At 30.6% G+C, this 24,313-nt stretch overlaps 2 protein-coding genes across 2 annotated transcripts; one reads left to right on the top strand and one right to left on the bottom strand.

Annotated features, from left to right (window-relative positions):
- Positions 1–7,167: 7,167 nt before the first annotated feature.
- Positions 7,168–10,506, bottom strand: LOC114727123 (E3 ubiquitin-protein ligase CHIP-like). Its single transcript, XM_028913846.1, has 8 exons — positions 10,300–10,506; positions 10,078–10,145; positions 9,873–9,936; positions 9,186–9,257; positions 8,408–8,541; positions 7,625–7,778; positions 7,409–7,524; positions 7,168–7,285 (listed from the first exon to the last, which is right to left on the bottom strand). Exons 1-8 carry the CDS (start codon positions 10,417–10,419, stop codon positions 7,168–7,170), a joined length of 846 nt encoding a protein of 281 aa, XP_028769679.1. The 5' UTR covers positions 10,420–10,506.
- A 5,030-nt stretch (positions 10,507–15,536) lies between these two features.
- LOC114727106 (serine/threonine-protein kinase OXI1-like) lies at positions 15,537–17,191 on the top strand. Its single transcript, XM_028913833.1, has 2 exons — positions 15,537–15,940; positions 16,213–17,191. The coding sequence occupies exons 1-2, from the start codon at positions 15,537–15,539 to the stop codon at positions 17,108–17,110; spliced, it is 1,302 nt and encodes a 433-aa protein (XP_028769666.1). The 3' UTR covers positions 17,111–17,191.
- Positions 17,192–24,313: the final 7,122 nt, after the last annotated feature.

Below are 24,313 nucleotides of genomic sequence, written 5' to 3' on the forward strand. Positions count from 1 at the left end.
TAGTCAATGATGTTGCTAGGTTTCCCTATATATGACCGGCTTTTTAATTTCCGTTCTTTCACCAAAACAAAAAGAAAGTCATTCCCGTGACCAACAATTACTGCTGGGGGACGAAGCTAATGCTCTGTCTCTGGATTTTTGGCGATATACTTGGAATTTATTGTTGTGGAGCAATTTTTATTTGTTGAGGCAATTTTCATTAGAAAAATAAGGATAAAATGTTCTCGGGTCATCTTCTCGGAGATAACTGTATGGACCTTCTGTTCATTATGAAAAATGCGATTAAAAGAACCATTTAGATAGCAAACATTTACTATCAAGACTCAAGAAATTAAGCTTATTAGGTAAATTAGGATAAATACCTAAACTAAACTTACGCAACAATTTTTAGTAAATGTACAGAACACAAACGAATGAAATAAAAAATCATTTTAAAAAAATATAAAAATAATAATTATGTGTTTATTTTAAAATGTAAAATTAAAGACACAATATTAAAAATAATTACAGAGATTACGGTAGATAGTACTAGAACAAAGAAAAGCAAATTCTGTATGATGTTACTATGTTACACTCCTATAATTATTAAGAATTTAAAACCATTACATTTTCAAATTTTGTATTATGAGCTGGCAGAAGTGATTATTAGCACGAACCATCAAAATGTTAGTTTAGCAGTGTAAGGCCCTACTAAATCCTTTTATGTCTCAAGTTCGAATCTCAAAAGACAAATCTTTGTGGGGAGGAAAAGCCACTAACTTCAAACTACATTAGCCGGATGATGATATAAGAAAATGATTATTAGCACATACCTATATTTCTTGGCTTCTTGCAATAATCGTTGTCTCAGTTGAATTCACCCAAAATTTGATTGTAATCACGAATATTGTAATAATAAGGATAATAATATATGCATCATTCTTTCAGTAAACATATATATACACACACACATATGTATATGTACATATAAATTAAGGCCAAAAGGGCGGGAAAAAGTAGATAATTGTCATTAGAATTTGTGGAAGCATATATCACCCCAAAAAAGGTTGCAAAAGCATATTAACAGAGAAATATTCTAGGGCACAAGCATCCCACATTACCTGTTAGTTGATGCAGAGTAATTGTCGGGACAATGATTTGATGTTAGTATTAGACAAGGGCATATGTTTATTAGTAGATTTTTCAATAAAGTCAAACATGTTTATTTACAAAAGAAAAGAAAAGAATCAATCATATGGTCTCAAACTGTAAACGGAACATTTAATATCTTCATTAAAGTATTGGATGAGAAGGGTAAAATTTTTTCAATCTTTTGAATTACTATATATTTTTCCGGCCCTAAATATAAAACCCTTTTTGTGATGTAATTACACTACAAAAAGGTCTTATATTTAGGACCGGAAAAGTATATTAGTAAAAACTCCGGCAACAATGCGTTATAAAACCATATTTCTCTAAATCCCCAGTAAACAAACAAATTAGGTGCAAGCTGTCCTGGATAAAGTCCTTTCCGCGTGATTGGATCAACGTTTTTCTAATCACAAAAGTGCAGCATCGAAAAATTACAAACTGTTCAAAATATAAAATAAATTTTGCTGGATGGACTTATTTTTTTAAAGATACATTTTAGTTTTGTCTAAGCATTTAATGAGTTTTTTTTTCAATATTACCTCCTATATATTCTCTCTCCTTTTCGATTCATTAATTACTTTTTTTATTTATTTTCTTCATCACTAAGGATATATTTGAAAAAAACATGTATGCCTTATATGTTTATTATTTTAAGCTGATTTTAATTGATTTCTTGAGTAAATCAGCCAAATTTATCTTATATTTTGAACAGAAAGATACACAACTTGTGAATAGTAGGAGTTGATGCAGATTAAACGTACATTACATCACACATGACAAGTACATCAAACAATGAAGGGTCCAACAAATGGCGTTCTATTTTCGTTCTTCTCAGAAAAGGATTGGTGTTCATCATTAATCAGCAAATTATCGCAAAAGCAACGTCCTTTTCCTTAAGTTTGCGAGCAAATGATGATAATCTTAGACGAGTGCTTCAAGGACATAGAGGTATCGACCCAGGCACCAAGGCAATAGTATCTGATTGCACTTTTTCTTTTATCTTGGTTTAGTTCATAATAATTATGAGGGGAAAAGAAAAAAGAAAAAAAAAGTACATCAAACAATAGATGACTGCAAGTACCCATTCTTCATAGTAGTATGATCAAAAGGACCAAATATGCAAAACCACATTACCTGCTGAAGATGCTGAATAACCGCTGCCCTCTCTATGTATGTCTACTTGGAGTAATCACGGGATCTCCAACAATGCCAAGATTGATTTCACAGCACAAGTGATATTGGACCTTCAAGCACTCAACAGATAATCAAACATCATATTGTCATTTTCTTGAAGATGTTCCTTCAATCCTTAATATAATATCTATTTAACCAATTTGATTAGATTAAGAAAGTTATGCAAATAATTTAGGAAAAATTTATTATAAGAAATATGACATGTTTTTTGAAAACACTATCATAATTTTCCTTAATATCCTCTTTCCTTTTCTACTTGATTATGTTTGATGGAGTATCAATATTAATAATTTAGAAAAAATTGATAAATATGATAATTAAGTTTTACATCTAGAACAAAAATCAACTCAACAGTTAGGTCTTATATTAAGAATTGGAGGAGTATAAAAATTCTTGCTTAGTTTAGCTTTATCAAAATCTCTTTCTAAAGCCTCACGTTGCTGTTACTATGCAACTTCAGTTCATCTTGAGACCCTTCCTTTTTTTTTTTTGGTCCAAATGAGACCCTTCCATTTGAGAATGCTTTTCGCTAAGAGCAAACTTACAAGCTTCTCTGTAATATTAGTACACATTCCATAAAGTAGCTGATATATTGATCGAATATGATATACGCTTTGACATATAGGCCATTGTCCAACAGGTATCAATTTAAAATTTAAACCTTTGGGCTATTAGGCCTAACAATCACCATAAAACATACTTCAAATTTTGTAATTCTCGTGATCTCTTGTCATATGCCTCTTTCCACCCATTGTATTTTGGGACTTGGATTCTCTCCATTATCCTTCTTTTCTCTTCACAACCATTGGATCAAAATTCTAATGGTTTAGATTTAACATCTTATAAAAATAATGTCATTAAAAAAAATAAATAAATTTAAACTGTTAAAATATGGTCTGAAGAGTTTACAATTGTAATAAAAAAAAATTGAAAAAAATTTGCCCTATAATAACAGTCTATAGTTATAAACTGTTCAGATTAGATTTTAACAGTTTAAATTTATTTATTTATTTTTTATCATAATATTTATTTTTATAAAATGTTATAAAATATTAAATTTGGACCATTGGAGTTTTGATCTAATGGTTGTGAAGAGAAAAGGAGGGTAATGGAGAGAAAGAGGATAGGAAGGGTAGTGGAGAGAATCCGATTCCTTCTGTATTTTGCCCTTGCAAGCTGTAATGATCTCAGCTAGCAAGGGATTAATTACAGCTGATCACAGTATTAATGAGAAAAGACCGGAATTATATGGGGACAATGCGGAAAAAGTGACAGCAGCTCAAGATGGACACGTGACACTGGTGGAAAATAACAATATGCATTCCACGCGCAATAACAGAATTAGGAAGCGATCACGGAAATTGGTTGGCTATGATGTTATATAAGTATTTTCTCACTTAGCATTGGGTGTCTTTTAGCTAAATTTGGGTCATTTCTCTCTGTACGCCTTTCTTCCTCTCCTGATTATTCCCTGTTGCTCTTCCTTGTCTGTTAGTTTTTTGTAGCTCTTTTGTGTGCATTTTCCTGCTTATGTTTCTTGAGTTTCGTGATGTTTTGTATTCTGGCTGATATATGACAGCATTAATTCAGTAACACATCAGTGAACTTTCCAGGAATTATCCTATGGATCTTCCATTGATATTATATTACTCTCTCTTATCAATATTCTATTAATATTATACTACTCTGTATCCTTAAGTTTAATAGGATGTTCATTACAAAAGCTTTTTCTAAAAAAGCTCTACCATCTTGCCATTAGGATTGGCGACAGTCTCAAGATTGAAAGCCTGTAAAATACAAGTTTGTAATTAATACGTGAACATTCCCATGCAAAAAAAAAGCATATATTCACATCTTATAAGCCTACCATCATCCAATGCATCAATGGTATAGTTACATTTAAACAGATACTACTTTGCTCCGTGCCTTCTAACATGACAAAAGTAAAGTAAAAGTATGCATATTTTGTAGTTTAATTGTCTCATCTGTACTAATATTATCTAGAACAAATCTAACACAAGTATAAAAAAAAAAAAAGAATTTTAATTCCAATTCTATCCTTACAAACCTTTTCCAATTCTCTGACTTCCTTAGTATATTTTTTTCTCATCAGTAACACAGTCTCCCATATAAAATGAGTCTACAATATAATATAGCCACAAGAAAATTTAGCCCCCATTTATAAATCATTACACCAATCAAGAATGTATTTCTAATGGTCATAACAAAACAAGCAATTATATAAAAACAAATCAAACAGGTAGTACTAGAAGGACAATAAGAATACCTGTAAAAGTTTTAAAATAGTATCCTCGTAATGTTTTTCTTTGATAAATGATTTATCTCTCACGTAACATAGTTCAACCTCTGGAGAACCTCCAAATGTTACTATTTTTTGTTTACTCTTTTCTTTAGAAATTACTGTCATGTCACAAGCTCAATGTTGAACGAGCAACAACATAAATTTTAAAACCATATGCAATTAGATATATTTGCTTCTTTTTTTTGTTTTTTTAATAATTTTGAACATATATCAGTCGGTATTAGAGCACGTATTAATCAGTATCAGAACACGTATCAGTTGATGAATATTCCACTTAAAAATAAAATTTTATGGCTTATAATAAACAAATATATATATATGATTTACCTAATTCATTCTCTTCTATACTTATGATGACAAATCACTCTTGTCCTTATATGATTTTGACTTGTGTTTCACCCGTCCTATAGTAGTAGTAGTAAAAAATTTTAAGTGATAAACCCATTAATGGATGATGCTTTAAGTTAAAAAATGAATAAAATGTTAAAAAAAAAAAAACAAAAACTAATGAATGTTTGATGCTTTATAGTCTATTTTATGCATTTGTATCAAAACAGGATGTACATCCATTCATTATATTTTACATTGATATTAATATTAATTAAGTTACATATAAAAAGGAGGCTAAAAGATATTTAAAAAAAATACAAAAATAATGAGAAACTGCCTAGAAAATAAGATAAATATTTATACATTATTCACTATATATTTGTTATTTTAGAATAATATTTATTGTCACTTTTAATAGTATTAATTTCTTTTCATTATTTGTGAGTAATATCACTAAAATTACTTAAAACACGTTTTTATCATAAATATTAATTTACACTAACTCTAATTGATACAAATGTGCAAATATATTTGTATAGTTTATGGCTTTTGACAAATAGGAACATGCACATATAATTTAAGGGAATTACAATAATTTATTGCCAAATATCAATTTAAACCCTCCCTTCTCTAAGGTATTATAACAGGCTATATTAACTATTAAGCCTACTATAAAAGTAACCTTAGAATAATAATTTGAACAAAATTATACATATATCTCATCTACAATTTTATTGTATTATATTTGACTGCGCATATGAAATACTCTTCCAATCTCTTTATTTTTACTTATTCAGTCTTAAATGTAAGATTCATTTTATAGTGTAAATTTATTGTCTTTAACCGAATTGAGATTTATGATAATGCCAATTGTTGCTTATGAATCAATATTTTAGAGAATCAACAGCAAGATTGAAATCTTTACTGGGAACTCCCTCATGCCATTAAAATAGTGCTTCTTTGGTCCTTAATATAGGATACATTTAACTACTTTGATTAAATTAAAAATATTAGTTAAGTTAGGTAATAATCATAAATATGGCATATGTTTTCTAAAATACCCTTAGTTAAAACTTCTGAAAAAAAGACTGACATTTGAAAAAAAAAAAATTAAGAGTTTGGATAATTCACCTCCTTCGGTCCAACATCATTTGTAAATGCATAAGATAAATGAAGCTCAGGATTGTTGAGGCATTTGTTGATGTTTTTCCATTACTATTTCAGCTTTTGATACCACGATGGAGAGCCACAACAAGCTTCATATGTATATGAAATTTTTTATAGATTCAAAATGATTTTTTTTAACTATCATGAGATGCTAGTTTATAGATTTAAAATGAATGGTAAATGTGTAGAATTAATTTTTTTGGCTCACGATAGAGGGTGTAACTTAATTTAATATTTTATTTTTGTTTCTTTATTTGTTTTCAATTTTCATGTTTATAAGAAAAAAGAATTAATTTTTTTTGTTTTTCTTCAGGGAGGAACTTTTTCTATTTGATTGGATAAAATATAAATAAAAGATTATGTTTTCTAGGAACAAAGAAAATAGATAGTATGATTATTATTATTATGCTACTCCTCAAAGGTAAAAAATCCAATTACCTTGAATGGGTATTTGTATGAAAACATTTTTTTTAAAAAAATGTTTTTTCTTATTTTATTAAAAATATAAAATGGTAGAATTGATGTATGAAATTAATAAGCAATAAGTACTCATTGACTTTATAAAATATATAGGTGTACTATTAATGAATAATAAGTATTATTGTGACATTTAATTATTTAATAGGGGTAATTTAAGAAAGAATAAAAAAAAGGAGAGAAATGAGCCCTATATTTAGAACCAAGATCAACCTTCTAATTAGATCCTATATTAAAAATCATAAGAGTACTACATTATGCCATGAATAAGAACTTGTTGAAGCATATGGCACGAACATCCCACATCAATTACTTGTTAGTTTATGTAATGGTTTAAAAATCAGCAACAATGCACTATAACAGTTAAGAGAAAGGAACGCAAAAACAAACAAAAAAACAAATATGAATACTAAGTTTTCTAGCTTTTTACTCCCTCAGTCCTTCCATAAATCTCCAATCCATTGTCAAGATTTGGCAAAAGCACTATCCAGCCAAAAAAAAAAATCTATAATTAGCTGTTAACTTCAGACTTAATGATCATCTTTCTATACTTTGTACGCCCACCCATGTTTGTCCAAGAATGCTTGAACTGCTTCTTTTATTGCCAAATTTGGCACAAGCTGTGATGGATTAAGTGGCTCCCGCGTAATTGGATCAAAGTTACTCTGAGCACAAAATGGAGAAGTTAAATCTTAGACAGACAAAGCCCATACAAATACAAACTTGTGAGAAATAAAACTTGCTGCAAATTATATCAAACAAGGGATCACTCTAACACAAAACCACGTTACCTTTTGAAGGTGTTGAAGAATTACTGCCCTCTCATATGTATGTCCACTTGGAGTAATTACGGGATCTCGAAGAATATCAAGAGTGATTCTACAGCATAAGTAATCTGGGATCTTAAAAAACAACAGAAGATCATCACACCATATAGTCATTTTCAGGAGAAGAAAACACTTTGATGAAGATAGTAATAGCAGAAATCAGCCCTGTACTTACCTCGGTAGGCATGTCAGCCTCTGCAGCTTCACAAAAAACTCTTTCTAAAGCTTTGAGTTCTTCTGAATGCAAAGCATCAACATCATCTATAAACCCTTCCATTTGGGAGACATGACAAGAATACTTTTCATTTAGAGCACACTCACAAGTTGATCTGTCACATGAGTAAAGGCACATGTTTTATAAAGCAACTAATAACAACTTGACCAGATACATATATCATTGACGTCCAGTAAACAAACACTAAACACGGAATATAATCTTGAAAGATACACCACATAGCACTCTAGTACTTGGATTTATTTCTCTTTGCGAGGTCAGTCAAAGAAAATTTACAACTCACTACACTTCCATTACTTTTACAGCTGATAACAACTTGACAAGAAACTATCATTCGTGAATAATAAATAATTACTAAATGTAGTCTTCAAAGATATTCTGTCCAGTACTTTCAATATGTGCAGGTTGAGTTAAACAAAATTTGCAACTCACCACACTTAGTTCCTTTGTCTAAATTCTATAGGCACATACGATGAGTTACAAACCTTGAGGGACTAGTTTTTAAGAAGGCGAAAAAAATCCGAAGATGAAATAAAAATGAGGCATAATGGCAGATTTTTATAGGATCAAATTGTATATTTTCTTAAAAGTACACTACAATAATCTCAGAAATTAACACAATATATAAAGTATGTAGTGACAATTTTATATATAAACTATTCTTTGGCTGACTTCAATTAAAAAACTTAAGCTATGAGGCCTAATAATCACAATAAAACATACTTCAAACGCTGCAATTCCCATGATCTCTTGGTAGATGCATTTTCCCACTCAAGGTATTTTGCTCTTGCAAGCTCCTGCCAGATCTCCTCTACCATATAGCCGTTAGGATTGGCACCCCTCCCAAGATCCAAAGCCTATAAAAACACAAGTTTGTAATCAATAAATGATATGAGCACCTTCATACAAACGAAAGCAGCATAAGCTGATATCTCAGAAATCAAGCATCCACCTATGTATTAGTGGTAAAGTAATATCTATTTAGATACAACGTCCATGCCTCTTAGCATCCCGGTAGCAAGCCAAAAGCTTACATAATCTGTGGCTTGTCTCATTTATGCTACAATTGTCTAGACCACAAAAACACAAATAGACAAAAGAAAAGGGAATTCAATGAAAATGAAATGCGAAGAAAAGCGAAGAAGTTGCATGTATTCTTTCTCCAGTACTTGCTGCTCCAATTCCAGTGTCAGTGTCTGCAGAGTTATGTGTTGTTCCAGCAGTATATAGGAAGGCTCCTCTTAAAATCCCACACCATAAAATCTCCTTAGCTAACAAACTTTCACAATTTGTAACTATTTTAAACATACTTATATAATCAGGATCTTGTTCACAACTAGATTATCTCCTACCTGAAATTTTTTATCAATAATATATCATCATGTCATTCCTTTTAATAGTAGTTTGACTTCTGCAAATAGTCGTATAAGGAGCACAACGAATCTGAAAAGCAAAATGTTTGAGGAGAAAGGAAGAAAAAAATGATTCAGTGGCTACAAACCTTCTCTAATTCTCTGACCCCTTCGATATATTCTTGTCTCTGCAGCAGCGCAAGCCCCAACATGTAATGGGCCTGCAATATAACCATAAGAAGATTTGGCTGAGCACAAGATGAGTAAAGCTAACTAAACAAAATGAAACAAACAAAAAATATAAAATGTTGTTGTCAAAGATTCTCAGCACTAGTGTGATTGTGCTGCCTGCAAAACACTATGGCCAGTTTACAAGAAACAAGTTAATCAAGCTATAACAAGCAAATGTATGGAATTTAACCTAAATTCATTCTCTCTTTCAGCTTAGTAAGTTCATAATGAACAAAAAATTTTTACAGTAATTTTAAAACAGAATACATAAACGCAACTTGCTTACAGAAATTTTAAAGCAGAGTACATAAATGGAACTTGCTTGACTAAAACCAAATTAAAAAGCGAAATAAACTCAATAAATGCTACAAACAATTAATGCAAAATCTGCCATGAAGACTCTCATAAAACGTCAGCTTTTATAAAATTATATGCCCTTATAACAAAACACTTTACAAGTTTGTAAGGAAATAGTTGATCAAGAAGGTGCTTACAATTGAAGACAAAAACAAGAAATCATATATGATGAGTGAGGAAATCAAACAGGCAATCCTAGAAAATGGGTAACCATGGGTGACACAGGAACTGCAGTGATTCTTAATGACCTTGACTGACTTGTTGTCTAGTTGAATAGCCCTCCGGCTGTCTTCTTCTACCTTAGCCCAGTCACTAAAGAACAACGAAAGAAGAAACGCATCATTCAAAAGAAAAGAAAAATAAAACGAAGAAAGCATCATTCAAAAGAAAGGAAAAATTGACTTCACTACAAGAATAAACAGTGTAAAATGACGCACAGTTGCAAAGACATACTTGCGTCTCCGGTGACAAAGGGCACGATTCGTCCAATAAACCGTATTGTTAGGGCACAGAGTGATTGCCTTGAAAAAACAGAGAGACAAAAAGAAAAGAATGAGATTCATATGAAACAAACATCAATAGGCGCATAAAAACTTGACCTTTACAACGAAAACAAGCCTGAAAAAGAGCCTCGAAAAGATCTTTGGTGAATAGTGAACAATGCAGCAAGAATACCTCGGTGTAGGCATCGATGGCGGCCCCGAAACGATCTTTTTTGAAACAAGAGTTTCCGAGTAGTTTCAGTTGCTCCGCTTGTTTAGCCGCCGCTGACAGAGAACCTCCGTGTGCCACCATTTCTGAACCTCTCTATCTCTTTCAGAAATCACCCTCTCGTGTACATAAATACACAAGCGTCCGTACGGCACTGAAAAGTACAGTAGGCGAAGAGCGAGTGTAACGAGAGGATTTAGCAGAATTTTGAAGCGTTAAAGCAACGCGGGAAGGAGAAGAGCGAGCCCCAAAAGTCAAGCCTGCGAGGGAAACCGACTCCCGCTTAGATTCGAAGGTCCAAGTCCAACTTGCGCAAAAACGACAAGTTAGAATCAAGATTACGGAAATGTCAGGATACAAACCAAAAGTACTTTTATAATTTATAAAATAAATATATAAAAAAATTTATCTCATTTTTAAAAAAAAATATTTTATAAAAACACTTTTAAAAATTGTTAAACACCTCTATAAGCAAGTAATTCTTCTTGCATACTATTTATTTTATATGTCATAATTTATGATTAAAAACTGTTTATAAATTATTTCAGAGTATGTTTTAGCCTTTTTTTCTTTTAAAAAATAGATTCTCCAGGCAATAAGACCAAAGGTTAAAAAGGTTGAAATTTTTTTTAAAACTTTATTGTGCAAAAATACATAAAACTCGCTTCCTTACAAATGCAACTCATTTTTATCTATGTACTCTTTTTTTAGCAAAATCATGTACAATGTATATTTAATTGTATACAACATCTTTTGCTTTACATATGGTTAAAAATAGGTTATAGGATGGCTCCAATTATGTTACACCTAAATATTTAGACAAATTTCATGTATCTTTCAACGATAATTTATTTTTATTTGGGGATGAAGGCTATACACTTAGATAATAGCAAAATATCAATAAATACGACGTCGAACTTTTGAAAGGACATGTAAAATCAAATAAAAAATTATTTATATAAATAGTAAAATTTGTAAAATTGATTCATATAAAAGTAAAACAGCTTATAATCAAAGAATGATAGATTAATTGATATTAGTTTTTGGTAACTAGATAGACTGATTAATTATTTGATTGCGTGCTTGACATTTTCCTTTCTTTTTATGTTAGTTTACTTAAGATGTTACTATTTACCAATATTATTTTAATAAAAATACAGTGAGTTGAATAGCCCATTGGGCATTAGTTTTTGGGCCAGCGCTGTTTGTTGGTCTAATCCACCAACAATATCTTGTATCTTTTGGTTCGATGCAAAATTAATAAAAACAAGTAGAGTTAGATTTAATAAAAGAAACTAGTCTCTCATAATGTGATAAATAATATTTAAATTTTTATTGAAAGATGTCCTCACATCTAGTATCTCGATAATATCTCAAATAGAATTGTCTTCAATAAAAAAATATTTATACCTATAAAAAAAATACAAGCAGAGTTAATTTCAAATATTTACCAACAAGAGTTGGTCCAATAACCAATCAACAAGAAAAACCTGCATTGTAGCACTGGTACTTTATGTGTATAAATTCTGTAATATATCAATACTTTTTATGTATAAAAAATTTATCAAGTCCTTCCCACAAATAAAATCCTTAATGATGGAAAACTTTTGTTTAGTTTTCCCAGACTCAAATGCTGAGAGCATTTCGTTTAGCTTCCCTTAAAATAATACTTCATCCGGTTCTAAATATAACACCCATTTTGTAGTATAAATTACACTACAAAACAGGTCTTATATTTAAAACCGGAAAAATAATATGTCTTTGTGCGATGGATTAAAGCACAAAACATCAAAAATTTGATTCAAGGGATCTTCATCATGGCAAACGGGTGGGTTTTCGTTTATTTTAATGATGGTTTTAATTGTTTTTTGAGATGCTCCTGCATGATAAAATTTTACGGAAACAATCCTAAATTTGGAAAAAGAATGTTGGTTTTACAGCGTTTCCCAACAACTGATTTGGAATCTAAGCATTAAACGGGAACGAGTACAAACACACGGAAGAAGAATCAAGTTTGGAAGCCTTTTGAAGAGATGCTGGATTATTAAAAACAATTACTTAGCGTGACATTTTAACAAGAGAATCTCAAATTTACAAACCAACTTTAGATAATAGAAAGATCCATTGATTTGGTCTCTTTTTCTCCGTAGGAATCTCCAACTTCATTAATTCCCCGCTAAACCATTTTATGATTCTAACAGCATCAAAAAAAAAAAAAGATTCATATTTTAATTGGATGTAGTGGAAGGAACAAATAATACTATCTCTAATTAATTATAAAGTAATTTAATATTTTACAAGATGCGAGCTAAGTAATAGTTTTCTTGATTTAACAGCATCCAGTAATTTAATTTGAAAGTAAATAATATTTTTTTATTTTTGATAAAAACACATTCAAAGTATTTTATAAATAAAACTAGAGCGGTATTAGAAATATATTATAAAAAGGATTATGGAGACTATTTTTTCAGGCAAGCACCCTTAAAGGGCATCTGGTATCGCACGTCTCTTAATGATGCTTGAAGCCTTTGACTATAAACATGGTAATACCTTAATCATTACCATAAGAACTAAATAACTAATTAAAATAAATAAATAAATATGGAAAACAATGTGAATTCAGATCTTATTGTCTGAAAATCAAATTAAATTTTCAACTAACCGTTGTATTAACTCCTATCCTAATCATGAGATCTCGTTTGTAGACATAGATTACAAATTATAATGTTGATCAATGTTTATTACTCCCTTTGTTCCTTATTATAAGAGACAATAACCAATTAAGTTGATAAAATAGTTAAAATTAGTTAAGGACAATTAATATGTAAAAAATATAATGCTTTTTTCCAACAATGCCTCTATTAATAAAGAGAGAGACTATGAGAGAGAACAATTAAATTATTAAAAGAAGAGAAGTGGGAGGGAGAGAGAGTATGAGTTGGAGACAATAAATAGGAGTAAAATAGGAAATCAATACAAAAAATAGAGATAACTTTTAAATGTCTCTTATATGAGAACATACCATAAGCATCAAATGTCTCTTATAATAAAAAACGGAGGGAGTACTGTCTTTGGTTTTAAATACTATCTCCGGTCTATAAACAAAATCTTATAAATAGAATCAGAAGTAGTATTTAAGACCAAAGGCAGTAAGAAAAATTGGCCAACGTTATAATTTGTAATCTGTGAGCAATTTATAAACAAATGGTAACTTCGAGTTTTGAGCTACTAATAAACTAGTAGATAGTGCATGCGAACATTTGTCAATGACTTTAATTTCAAGTCTCTCCCACGCCATAATTTTTAATTATTAATTAGATTAGATTGCTAAAGAGATTGATTTGCATGTGATGTTTCTAAGGACCGTGGTTGAAGTTCACCTTAATTATAATTTAATAATAATCCATAACTCAACATTCTTTTCAAAACTAATCGTATCTGCACCTAAGTTTTGTCACCTGATTTCAAATTACAAGTTGGAGTTAATTAATTGAGCTGGCCAATTGGGAAATATTTGAAAGTATACTTAACTACGTTGCACACTAATTTTCTGGATTTTTTTTTATTGCCTTCAAATTTTTCTGGTAGAGCTATTTTTTAGGGATTTTTTTTTGGTGGAGCCTGAGATAATTAAGAAAAAAAGAATGATGTTCGTGAACATAAATAGCATATTGAATCCATCTTTTCTAACTTCAAACACATTTGTTTTTTTTTTAAAACAAAACAACCTTTTTGTGCTTTTTCGCCGAACAAGAGTGAGCTTATTTAAAGTTTAAACAACCCTTATTTGGACCCAAAAAAAAAAGTTTAAACAACCCTCAAAGCGCCCCAACCTTTTACTATTAGCAACTAGCCGCTTGACCTGAATCAGTCTATTTGACCTTAAAATGATTAATATTTTGGTGCTCTGCATAAAACCATATTCACTGTTTTTGTTCATGATTATGCTTTGATTGATATAAGAGAAGATGGAAAATCCACTATATAGGGATTTTTTTTTTATAGTTTATGAATGTTTTACCTTTGGAATTCTTAATATAAAATCTATTTAACTAATTTAATTAGATTAAAAAGTTATGTCAGTTAATGAATTAGGAAAAATATGACTTTTTTTAAAATATTATAATTATCTTCTTGAATGTTCTTTTATCTCCTATTTGATTATAGTCGAGAAAGTATTTGTAAAGTTATTTAAAAAAATTAATAAATATGATAAATAAATTTTATATTTACGATCAAAATTAATTTAAACAAATATGTTATGTATTAGGGCCAGAAGAGTATTAAATTTTGTGGAGAGTCTTTTTTTTTAAAATCAATACATAAGAATGTATAAATAGGATCCAATAGACACTTTAGAATTATCACCAACTTTAGCTTTTACCTTATTTTTGATATTCACTGTCGTGTCAACGTAAGAATAGTTCTCTTGATGTGATCTTTTCCATTCATAATATTCAAATGGTCAATTTTACTAAAGTAATGTCTATTGTCTGCCACTAACTTAAATGAGACTAACGCATGGTATACTTCATACCTCTAACAATAAATTAAAATATCTTCTTCAGCGTAAAAAAAAAAAAAAAAGGTCCTTGCCCACATTAAAAAGTAAAAACCAGTTTCCCACAACTTGACGAATATATGTTCAAATTTTAATCAGGAAATGTGTTCATATTAAACAGCTAAACAGTGAACACAAGGACACTGCACGGCTGTACCTTAAAAAAAAAAAAAAAAGCAAATTGAAGAAAATGCTTTAAGAAAATCAATGCACAGTATGCTAGATATGTCTACTTTTTTCCATAGGAAGTGTGAATACTTATTTAATTGCTTCTAAGCAGTCACGTTCTTTTAAAAATTAAAATAAGATTTGGGCACATTCCCTCCTCTCCACGGTTTCTAGAATCGTGTGCTCTGTTCTTTTTGTTTTTGACCGCGTTCCCAAACCGGCTTTATGTCACGCGCTAAGCATGGCCCCTCCACGTCACTCCACCGCACACGTGTCACTACACTATAGGTGATCTCACCGTCCCGTGGAAGCCACACCCCATATTACCATGCCCCACTTTCCTCCTGGCTTCCTTCTCCTGCAAGAATGGGAAATCCGCCCTCTTGGCCCTATAAAGCCTCTCTTACCATCGCCATCATAAAGAGCCGTAACCTTGCGCCGGAATCTACCGGATCTCTTCAAGTTTTCGGTCATGTCGTCCATAAGCATCGGCGATGAGAGCCACCACCTCCAGCGTACGTTAGATTTTCGGGACCTGAAGGTCATCTCCGCCGTGGGCCGCGGAGCCAAGGGCGTTGTGTTTGCGGCCAAGAGGAATGACGATGCATTTGGTGAATATTTTGCTTTGAAAGTGATCTCCAAGGCCTTGATTCAGAAGAAAGCGAAGGCGATTGACAACAATGAGGGCGAGTGCAGGAGGGTGTCGTTTGAGCAGCAGGTGCTGCGTCGTTTTGATCATCCTCTCTTGCCTAGGTTGCGAGGGGTTCTGGAAACCGACAAGATCATTGGGTACGCCATCGATTACTGCCCCGGCGGCAATCTCCATTCTCTCCGGAAAAAGCAGACTGAGAAGATGTTTTCCGATGACAGCATAAGGTACCTTTTTTGTCTCTTCCTCTTTGGTTAACCCGAAAAGCGGTGGCATTGAAAAGACAAATTCAAACTTATGCTATTCGTTTTTTCTGTCGTTTTTGTCTTTCTTTTTGGCTGAACGTCGTCATCTTTGTCATTTCGCTTCGTTTTCTAACGGAATCCGCGATATAAAGCATGTTTACGAGTAATTTTTTTTTTGGCTGTTTTCTTTAGAGAAAACAACCAAAATTGTTCGAATTGGAGCTGAAATCTGAATTATTATTTTTCCTTCTCAGGTTTTATGCTGTGGAATTGGTCCTTGCATTGGAGTATCTGCACAATTTGGGCATAGTATACAGAGATTTGAAGCCAGAAAATATACTGATCCAAGAATCTGGTCACATAATGCTCGTCGACTTCGATCTTTCCAAAAAACTAATCCTGAAATCTCCAAAATCCCAGAGTAGCTCCTCGTCGCCGATTTCCCACTCGTCAAAGACGACGGCGATGAAGGACTTACGGAAGAAACGCTTCTTCCGGTTTTACAGTTGCTCCCTGCCAAGCCCCCCGTCGTACGAAACAGAAGCCTCACCGGATTTCCAATGTCCGCGACGGAGCGAGTCGGACTCGGTTGAGAAATCGAACTCGTTCGTTGGTACGGAGGAATACGTAGCTCCCGAAGTCATTTCGGGGAAGGGACATAACTTCGGAGTCGATTGGTGGTCGCTCGGCGTCGTTTTGTATGAGATGCTGTACGGAACGACGCCGTTTACGGGTCAGAACAGGAAAGAAACGTTTTATCGGATTTTGACGAAGGAACCGGAGTTAACCGGAGAGAAGACGCCGTTGAGGGACCTGATCGCGAAGCTGCTGGAGAAGGATCGTGACCGTCGGATCGACTTGGAAGGGATCAAGGGCCACGATTTCTTCAAAGGTGTTCAATGGGACTCCGTTTTGCAGGTGGCGCGGCCGCCGTATATTCCGTTGAATGAGGTTGGGGACACAAATGGGTTTAACCAAAAACAAGTGGAGGTATTTGTCCATGAGGTATTTTTTGGAACGGATGGTGAGGAAGAAAAAGGGAAAAAGAAAGAAGAAAATAGTAATTGTAATAATAATAATAATAGCAAGAACGTGTGGGTAGAGAAATTGAGTCAGAGTCACACCGAGAATGAGGATTTTTTAATTTTTTGAGTTTCTCTTTAAACCATTTATTTGTTATATATAATCATGTGTATATTCTTTTGGCGTATGTTGTAGTGTACTTGGCTGTCTTCTTTTTTCTTTGGTTAATAAGATTGAAATATAAAAACATAGTAAAAAGAATCATGACTAGAAAATCATGAATATTGGAGATTTTAATTCTTATGTGAAAAAGAAAAAGTTCATTCATTACTCGGATGATAGCTTTTTGGGATCAACAAGACATAATAGATCATCTGTTATTTCTATTTATATAATTTTTTTAAAAAGATTAAGAGGACAAATATTAATATCATGAAGTCATGAGAAATATCTGATACGCGACCTTATATTCAGAATAGAATTTTCAAGCTGCCAAGTTACAGGATCTTTAACTTTATTCATATGAATTCAAATCTTAGTTTTCACGAAGAGTCAAATTTTCTTACCCCAAAAAACAAAGGAAAAGAAGTTGTTATGTTGACCTTTAAAAAACACCTACTTGACAAAAGAAAAACACACACACACATACAAAAACACAATCAGAATTAGCAAACATAATTAACGTCAAAAGTTCATGATGAGCATCAAATTGATTGTGGGAAAACAACATATACAAGCGAGTTTAAATGTCCTAACTTGTAGGATTTAGTACGTCAATAGCAATAAATAAAATCATGGAAGAATTACAATTAAGTCCTAAGAAAAGAATGTAATTACCTTACAATTTATCAACAAGTAAAGAGTAAGCAATAACAAGTATCAAAATAAGAAATAATAACATGCTCAGGTTGGTTATTTGTTATGAGGATTTTGCGGTAATTAATTTTTTTTAATTGGAATCTTTTGGTAATTTTTCCTAAAATCATTTAACTAAGCAAGCCGACTTTTATGTGATGATCTTGCTGTCGAGGACAGTGACGATATAGGTTTGATCAAAACACTAGGATCCCGTTTAGTAAAGAGTATTAAAAATTAAATAGGGATTGGAACTGATATTGAGAAAATCTATTAACAGAGTATTTAATATAAGAGATTATTTGTTACATGATATCAGCTAAATCTAAGTAAGTGAGATTAGGGAATACCCTACAGGGAAGTAGTATTTCCCAATCTCACCTCTATAAGTTTGTCTAATCCCATATAACAAGTAATGACTCATACTAAATATTATTTTAATAATTTTTTTAAAATTATAATCCTAATTCTTATATCTCATTTTGAACGCCTGCTACCAAACCGGACCTAGATGTACTCTTGCGCTATCATTTATCCTTATGGTTAGTTGAATTGAATTATTTTTTTGTCACTTTGTTACTAATTCTATACATATGAATTAAAACAGTACTACTTCCTATTTTTAATATAGGAGTTAAATAACTAATTTGTAAATATTAGAAAATTAGTTTAATTAGTTATTTATAATAAATAAATGTTATCTTTATTAAAATATCCTTATCAGTTTTTTTTTTTGGCAAATCAGTTATATGTATTAGAATACAAATTTTTGAACATGTGCAATCAAGAATTATTTTGAAATAAATAAATAAATATGAGAGACGAAATGGATTGATGTCTTATATTTAGGACTAAATTTAATTTTTAACTAGTTTTTATATTGAAGACCCGAGATATTATGTTATTTGATCCCTCATTTCTTGCACGTTTTGGTCAAAGATTGAAAGTCAATTATTATCAATTATTTATAAGAAATGTATTGATTGCGAGTGTAAAATATTCAAGTTGGACGAATGATAATGGCTCTTTTGATAAGTAAAAGATTGATGGCGCAAAAAGGACTTCGCATATATAATTATACTATGTTTGATACGCATGATAATTCAACAGTCAGTATTTTACAGCAAATTTTTTTTTTTAAAAAAGGTCAGTATTTTATTATGACTTCTTTTTTTTGACCAGGGATTTTATTATGACTTATTAACCAAACTTGCGTGCCCCCGCCTTAATTAATTTCAATATTTCATTGTTTGAATGGGTGAATGTATATTTAAAAATAAAAAAAAGCTTATCTATTCATGCAATTTCAACAAAATTTGGGTATGTTCCTTAACAATCTAATGAAGACTTCTATTACCACTTGGATCCCAAAAGAAGTCTTCCATTACCTCGAAAGTAGACTTTTTATACGATTTTTAAATGGAGATATGGAAAAAAAATCCATAAATCCCAAATAATACTATGAATAGATAATTTTAGAAAGTAATTTTCACCGTGAAAAACGACTTTATGCATCCATTATTAAAAAAATCCAATTTATAATTAGTTATATTTTTCTTACATTCACTACACAATATTTGTGTTTATCTAGCATAATACTGGGGGCAAAGCGAGAGTTTAGCAGTAATTATAATTTAGCCAATCAAGATTTAATTTTTTGTTAAGAAATATATTCATATTTAGTGCTGAACAGTATCTCAATTGAATTATTTTTAATTAAAGTTGTCATTAAAAAAGAAAATGAAATGCACTAAGTAGAAGTTCAAAAGATCTTTTAATTGACCCTCTTCAAACAAAAATCAAATGATTGACATTAAACTTAACGTTAATTGGCCATTAACCAGGCACCGTTAACATTGGATTGTCTATTACTCCTTTTTAAGTGGATTGTTGAAAGTTCAATTGAATGGTTTAAATTTGATTTAATTTTATTGTTATTTTTATAGGTACATAATATGAAATATGGATAACAATATAAGCTTGTTTATTATTATTTAAGAATTTTTTTAAAAAATAAATTTTAGTCATTCAAATTAAGCTTGTTTATTTTGAATCACAAACAAAAGGAGCGTACTCATTTTTCGTATATTAAGACATCCCATATTTTTATTACATATCTAATTACATATCACATATTTATATTTTGATTTTGATTTTATTTTTTTTTATGTGACAAATGTTGGTGGGTGAAAGTGGAAGGAGGATTCAGTAGTCACTATCAATTCGCTAAATCTTGTGGCGGCCACCTTTCCTCCTCTTCCTCTTCTTCCATCACATTCACACCCCAATCATCCCACATTGATCGTTAATCATCAATCATCCACCTCACCATTGTTTTTTTTATACGACAAAATTTTAGAAAATAATTCATTTTTATGTATAAATTAAATTGTAAAATTTAAGGAAAACAATAAAAGTATGTTAACATAAGAATTAGATAAATGATTTGTATATATTTAAAAAAAAGTTAATAGTCATAGAAGGATATCATTAAAAAAGCAATTTCAGGAACAAAAAATCCAGAGTTAAAGGAAGAATGTGATGGAGATGATTAGAAAATGAACAAAAATTTGCAAAGGGGAGACTTGCGAAAGTGGCAGATGACTAGACAGAAATTAGGGATTATTATTATTATTAGGAGAGTCACAAAAATGCCCTTTTACTAGATTTAACAAATATTTTAACGAGGAGGTGTTAAATGTTAAAATGTAAGAGTTGAGGGTGTTATTTTTAAACTTTTAAAAATATAATAAATAAAAAAATGTTGGAAAAAAAATTTGGGGTCTATTCAGGAAATGGATGGATGGAAGGAGTCCAGATTCAATGTCCTGGAAAAACGTTATTCAAAACTTCAGACTTACCATCAAATAGTTAACTACTAACACTTGAACACATCATCGTGGTTGAAAAAAGGGCGGTGAATTAATTCAATGCACAGCGCATTAACATGTGGCTGCCAGTCATTTGACTAAAGTGAAAGAGTTAGATGTGTGGAATCTAAGACCTCCCTCCCAGGTCACAACTAACTTTTTTTGAGAAGATTAATAATAAGAAAAAGACCTCACTTTTATTAAAATTGCATGAATTTATTAAACATAGCTTATATTTTCACACTTTTAATTTATTTTGCAGTTATTAGATATGGGAATTTTCACATATATTTTAATGGAACCTCTTTCTGTTTTTCTTTTTTTTCCCACTTATCTTCTTTCGATATATTGATAGGGTTTTGAACTCTTAACTTATTCCACATCACATCCCTATCATCTAAGCTACTCTTTGATAATATGGGATTTACTTTTAGCCATTTTGATCATGAATATATATATAGAAGTTAGATAATTAAGTTATGAATATTAAAAATATTAGTTAAATTAATTATTTATAATAAATATATATATTAATATTATTTTGAACAACTGGTTGATATACTTTTATAATTACATACAAAACCCATTAATTTTATAGACAATAATGACAATTATATCTCCTAGGAAAAGAATCTCTCAAATGTAAGTAAACAAGTTAGTGTTAATAGAAACAAAAATCTCTTTAGTTAAAGGTGAGGAAAAAAGAAGTTGGTGTGGCCATGAAATGATACATGTGAATGAATGTGAACTGAAAGCGAAAGGCTAAAGCTCCATTATATAAATTAGTTTGGCTGCTTTTATAAATTTAAAGTCTTTTTAAATCACATTATTGATTTAATATGTTGTTGACTCTTTTTGTTTGTACATTAATCTCGTGCCACACGAAGAATAATTCAAGCCCCCACCACATTACAAACCTAACTTTCATAAAAGCCTACCTACCATTTACTCTGTTGGTTTCTTTTTCACTCAACCAAAAAAAAAAAAGGATATTTAATTTCTTTTTACATTTATAAACTGAGGTTATTTTGGGTAAATTTATTTTCCTATATTATAGTGTGATATACTCCCTCCGTCTCTTATTATAAGATTCAAATTTTTGAATGGGTTTTTTCTTTTTATAAGATCCTTTTTGAGTTTGTTTGAGCATTTAATACAGTATTATCTATTTTACCTCTAATTTAATATATTTAATATATTCTCTTTCTTCATTTATCTCACATTATTCTCTCACATTTATCCGTTTATATATATGGGTATATTTGAAAAAAAAATTGTATTTGCTACATATTAATTACTTTTAACTAATTTTAACTGTTTTCTTAAACCGCATAATTTAGTTAAAAGGATCTTATAATAAAGCACGGAGTAGTAAGTATTATTCCCGTGCATGAATCAAAATAATGATGGACTTAATGAATATTATGATTATTAATTGTTAGTTTGTTATTTTGAACTCACTCTGTGATTATGGATGGATATCAACCTGTTTAAATATTTAAATACAGTATTAAGTTATAAAATTTATTATTAGTAATTTTTATATAATTTTAATGTGTAAAATTAACCTAATTACGACTAAGTCAAAGCCAAGAAATGTTTGTTTTAATAGGTTCACTAATGTCCTCAAGGTCTTTAAATTAGTTATGAAGTTTCTTACGAGTGGAGAGAATGTATTTTTTCACACTCCACAATTTTCAGTCAAGGTCTTTAAAAAAGATCGAGCAGACATGTTATTGTCTTATTGGACTCTTTCTATGGCTTTTGAAATAGATTTTTTCTTAATACTTTATGGTCGAAATTTTATACTCATCCGGTCCTTAATATAAAATCCATTTAACTAATTTGATTAGATTAAAGAAGTAAGATAAGTTAGTTAATTATAAGAAAAGTGACACATTTTTCCTAAAACACTATAATCATCTTTCTTAATACCCTCTCCCTCTTCTACTTGATTATGGTTAACGGAGTATTTATAGGGATAATTTAGAGAAAATTGATAAATATGAGAAATAAGTCTTATATTTAGGACAAAAACTAACTCAAAAACTGGATCCTATATTAAAGATCGGAGGAGTATTACTAGTTGAGACTAATTTAGGTTACTTGCTAAATCAACGTTTGATTCATGTGATATAAGATACTCTTTTTTTTTTTGGAAGTTCTGTACTTTAGTATGTAAGATATTTTACAAAATTAGGGATACTTAATACATTTTTTGCTCAAAATTTTGATAAAATCATATCAAATTACATTCCTCCCATTATAAGCAAATAATTAATTATTGTTATTTTGTTAAAAATGACTTATGTTTGAAGCTAAACAAACACTATTTTTCATTTAAATGAAGAGATACTAACGGATTAACGATTTAAGATTAAGGATGAGATCGAACATAGAATCTTTTATTTATATAAGAGTTTTGATACTATTAGAGAGCTACATAATCATTCGATTGATCTTGACAAATGCTGGCTTAGCTTGCATCTTTGCTCTATAATTATAACGTAACCATCCTTAATTAGCATTTGAAATTACAAAAAATAAGAGGAGCTGTATGCATTGCACATAATTTGATAAATAAACCCTACTAATAATGTTCACAACTTACATAGCTTGTTATTCATTTATTTGGTAGAAATAGCTTGTTAATTTTTTTTTTTTTGTTTTTAAAGATTATCTATAGATCGCTATAGATGCTCATGCTCATTCACCTATAGTTGCTAGTTATTCGGTTTTTGTTTTGTTTTTTTCAGGCCAATATGCTTTTAGTCAGATATTCGAAATATATTTTTTATCTACAAAATTCCTTTTTGCTATATATCTATATTTTGCAATCTATTCTGAGATACCCGACGTGGTTTCCTCGCAACCAATTGGTCGAGTGGTTGAAATCATCTTTTAAATACTTTGGATGCAATGAAGTGTGGCTTTTCATACAACACAGTCAAATTTTGAAATTTCAAAGGTCCGAAAGAGCTTTATGTGTTTGGAAGATTGGATTCAAGACGCTCAGATCTTTATGCGCTCATAGACACTGTACACACACTCTCTTTCCATCCTGATTTTAAAAAACTGTTAAAATTAATTAAAAATAATAAATATGTTGAAAATGTACTTCTTCTTTTTTTAAAAAAAATCAAATACTCCTATACTTTTATTTATATGTAGGGGAAAAAGATAATGAGAGAGAGCATATTAATTAAAGGTAAAATAGATAAAAATATATTTAGGTTGTGTTTGGCAGGAAGCATAAAAAATGAGGCATACGGATTGTAATTGAGATTGAGAAAGTCTATTAAAAGAGTGTTTAGCATAAGAGATTACTTGTTATGTAGGATTGGCCAAACCCATGTATGTGGGATTATGAAATACCATGGGGGGAAGTGGTATTCTCTAATCCTACCTCTATGGGTTTGCCTAATCCCATATAATAAGCAGTTACTTATACTAAATACTATTTTATTTTAGTGATTTTTTTAATTACAATCACTATTTCAATCCGTTATTTTCAATGCTTCATATCAAATGGGATCTTGTTGTTTAGACAAATCCAAAGAAAATCTTATAAATGGAAACAAACTAATTCAAAAAATTAAATCTTATA

This window comes from Neltuma alba, unplaced genomic scaffold (genome assembly GCF_004799145.2).
Source record: "Neltuma alba isolate B1F8T4 unplaced genomic scaffold, ASM479914v2 tig00012449_pilon, whole genome shotgun sequence".
Lineage (NCBI taxonomy): Eukaryota > Viridiplantae > Streptophyta > Magnoliopsida > Fabales > Fabaceae > Neltuma > Neltuma alba.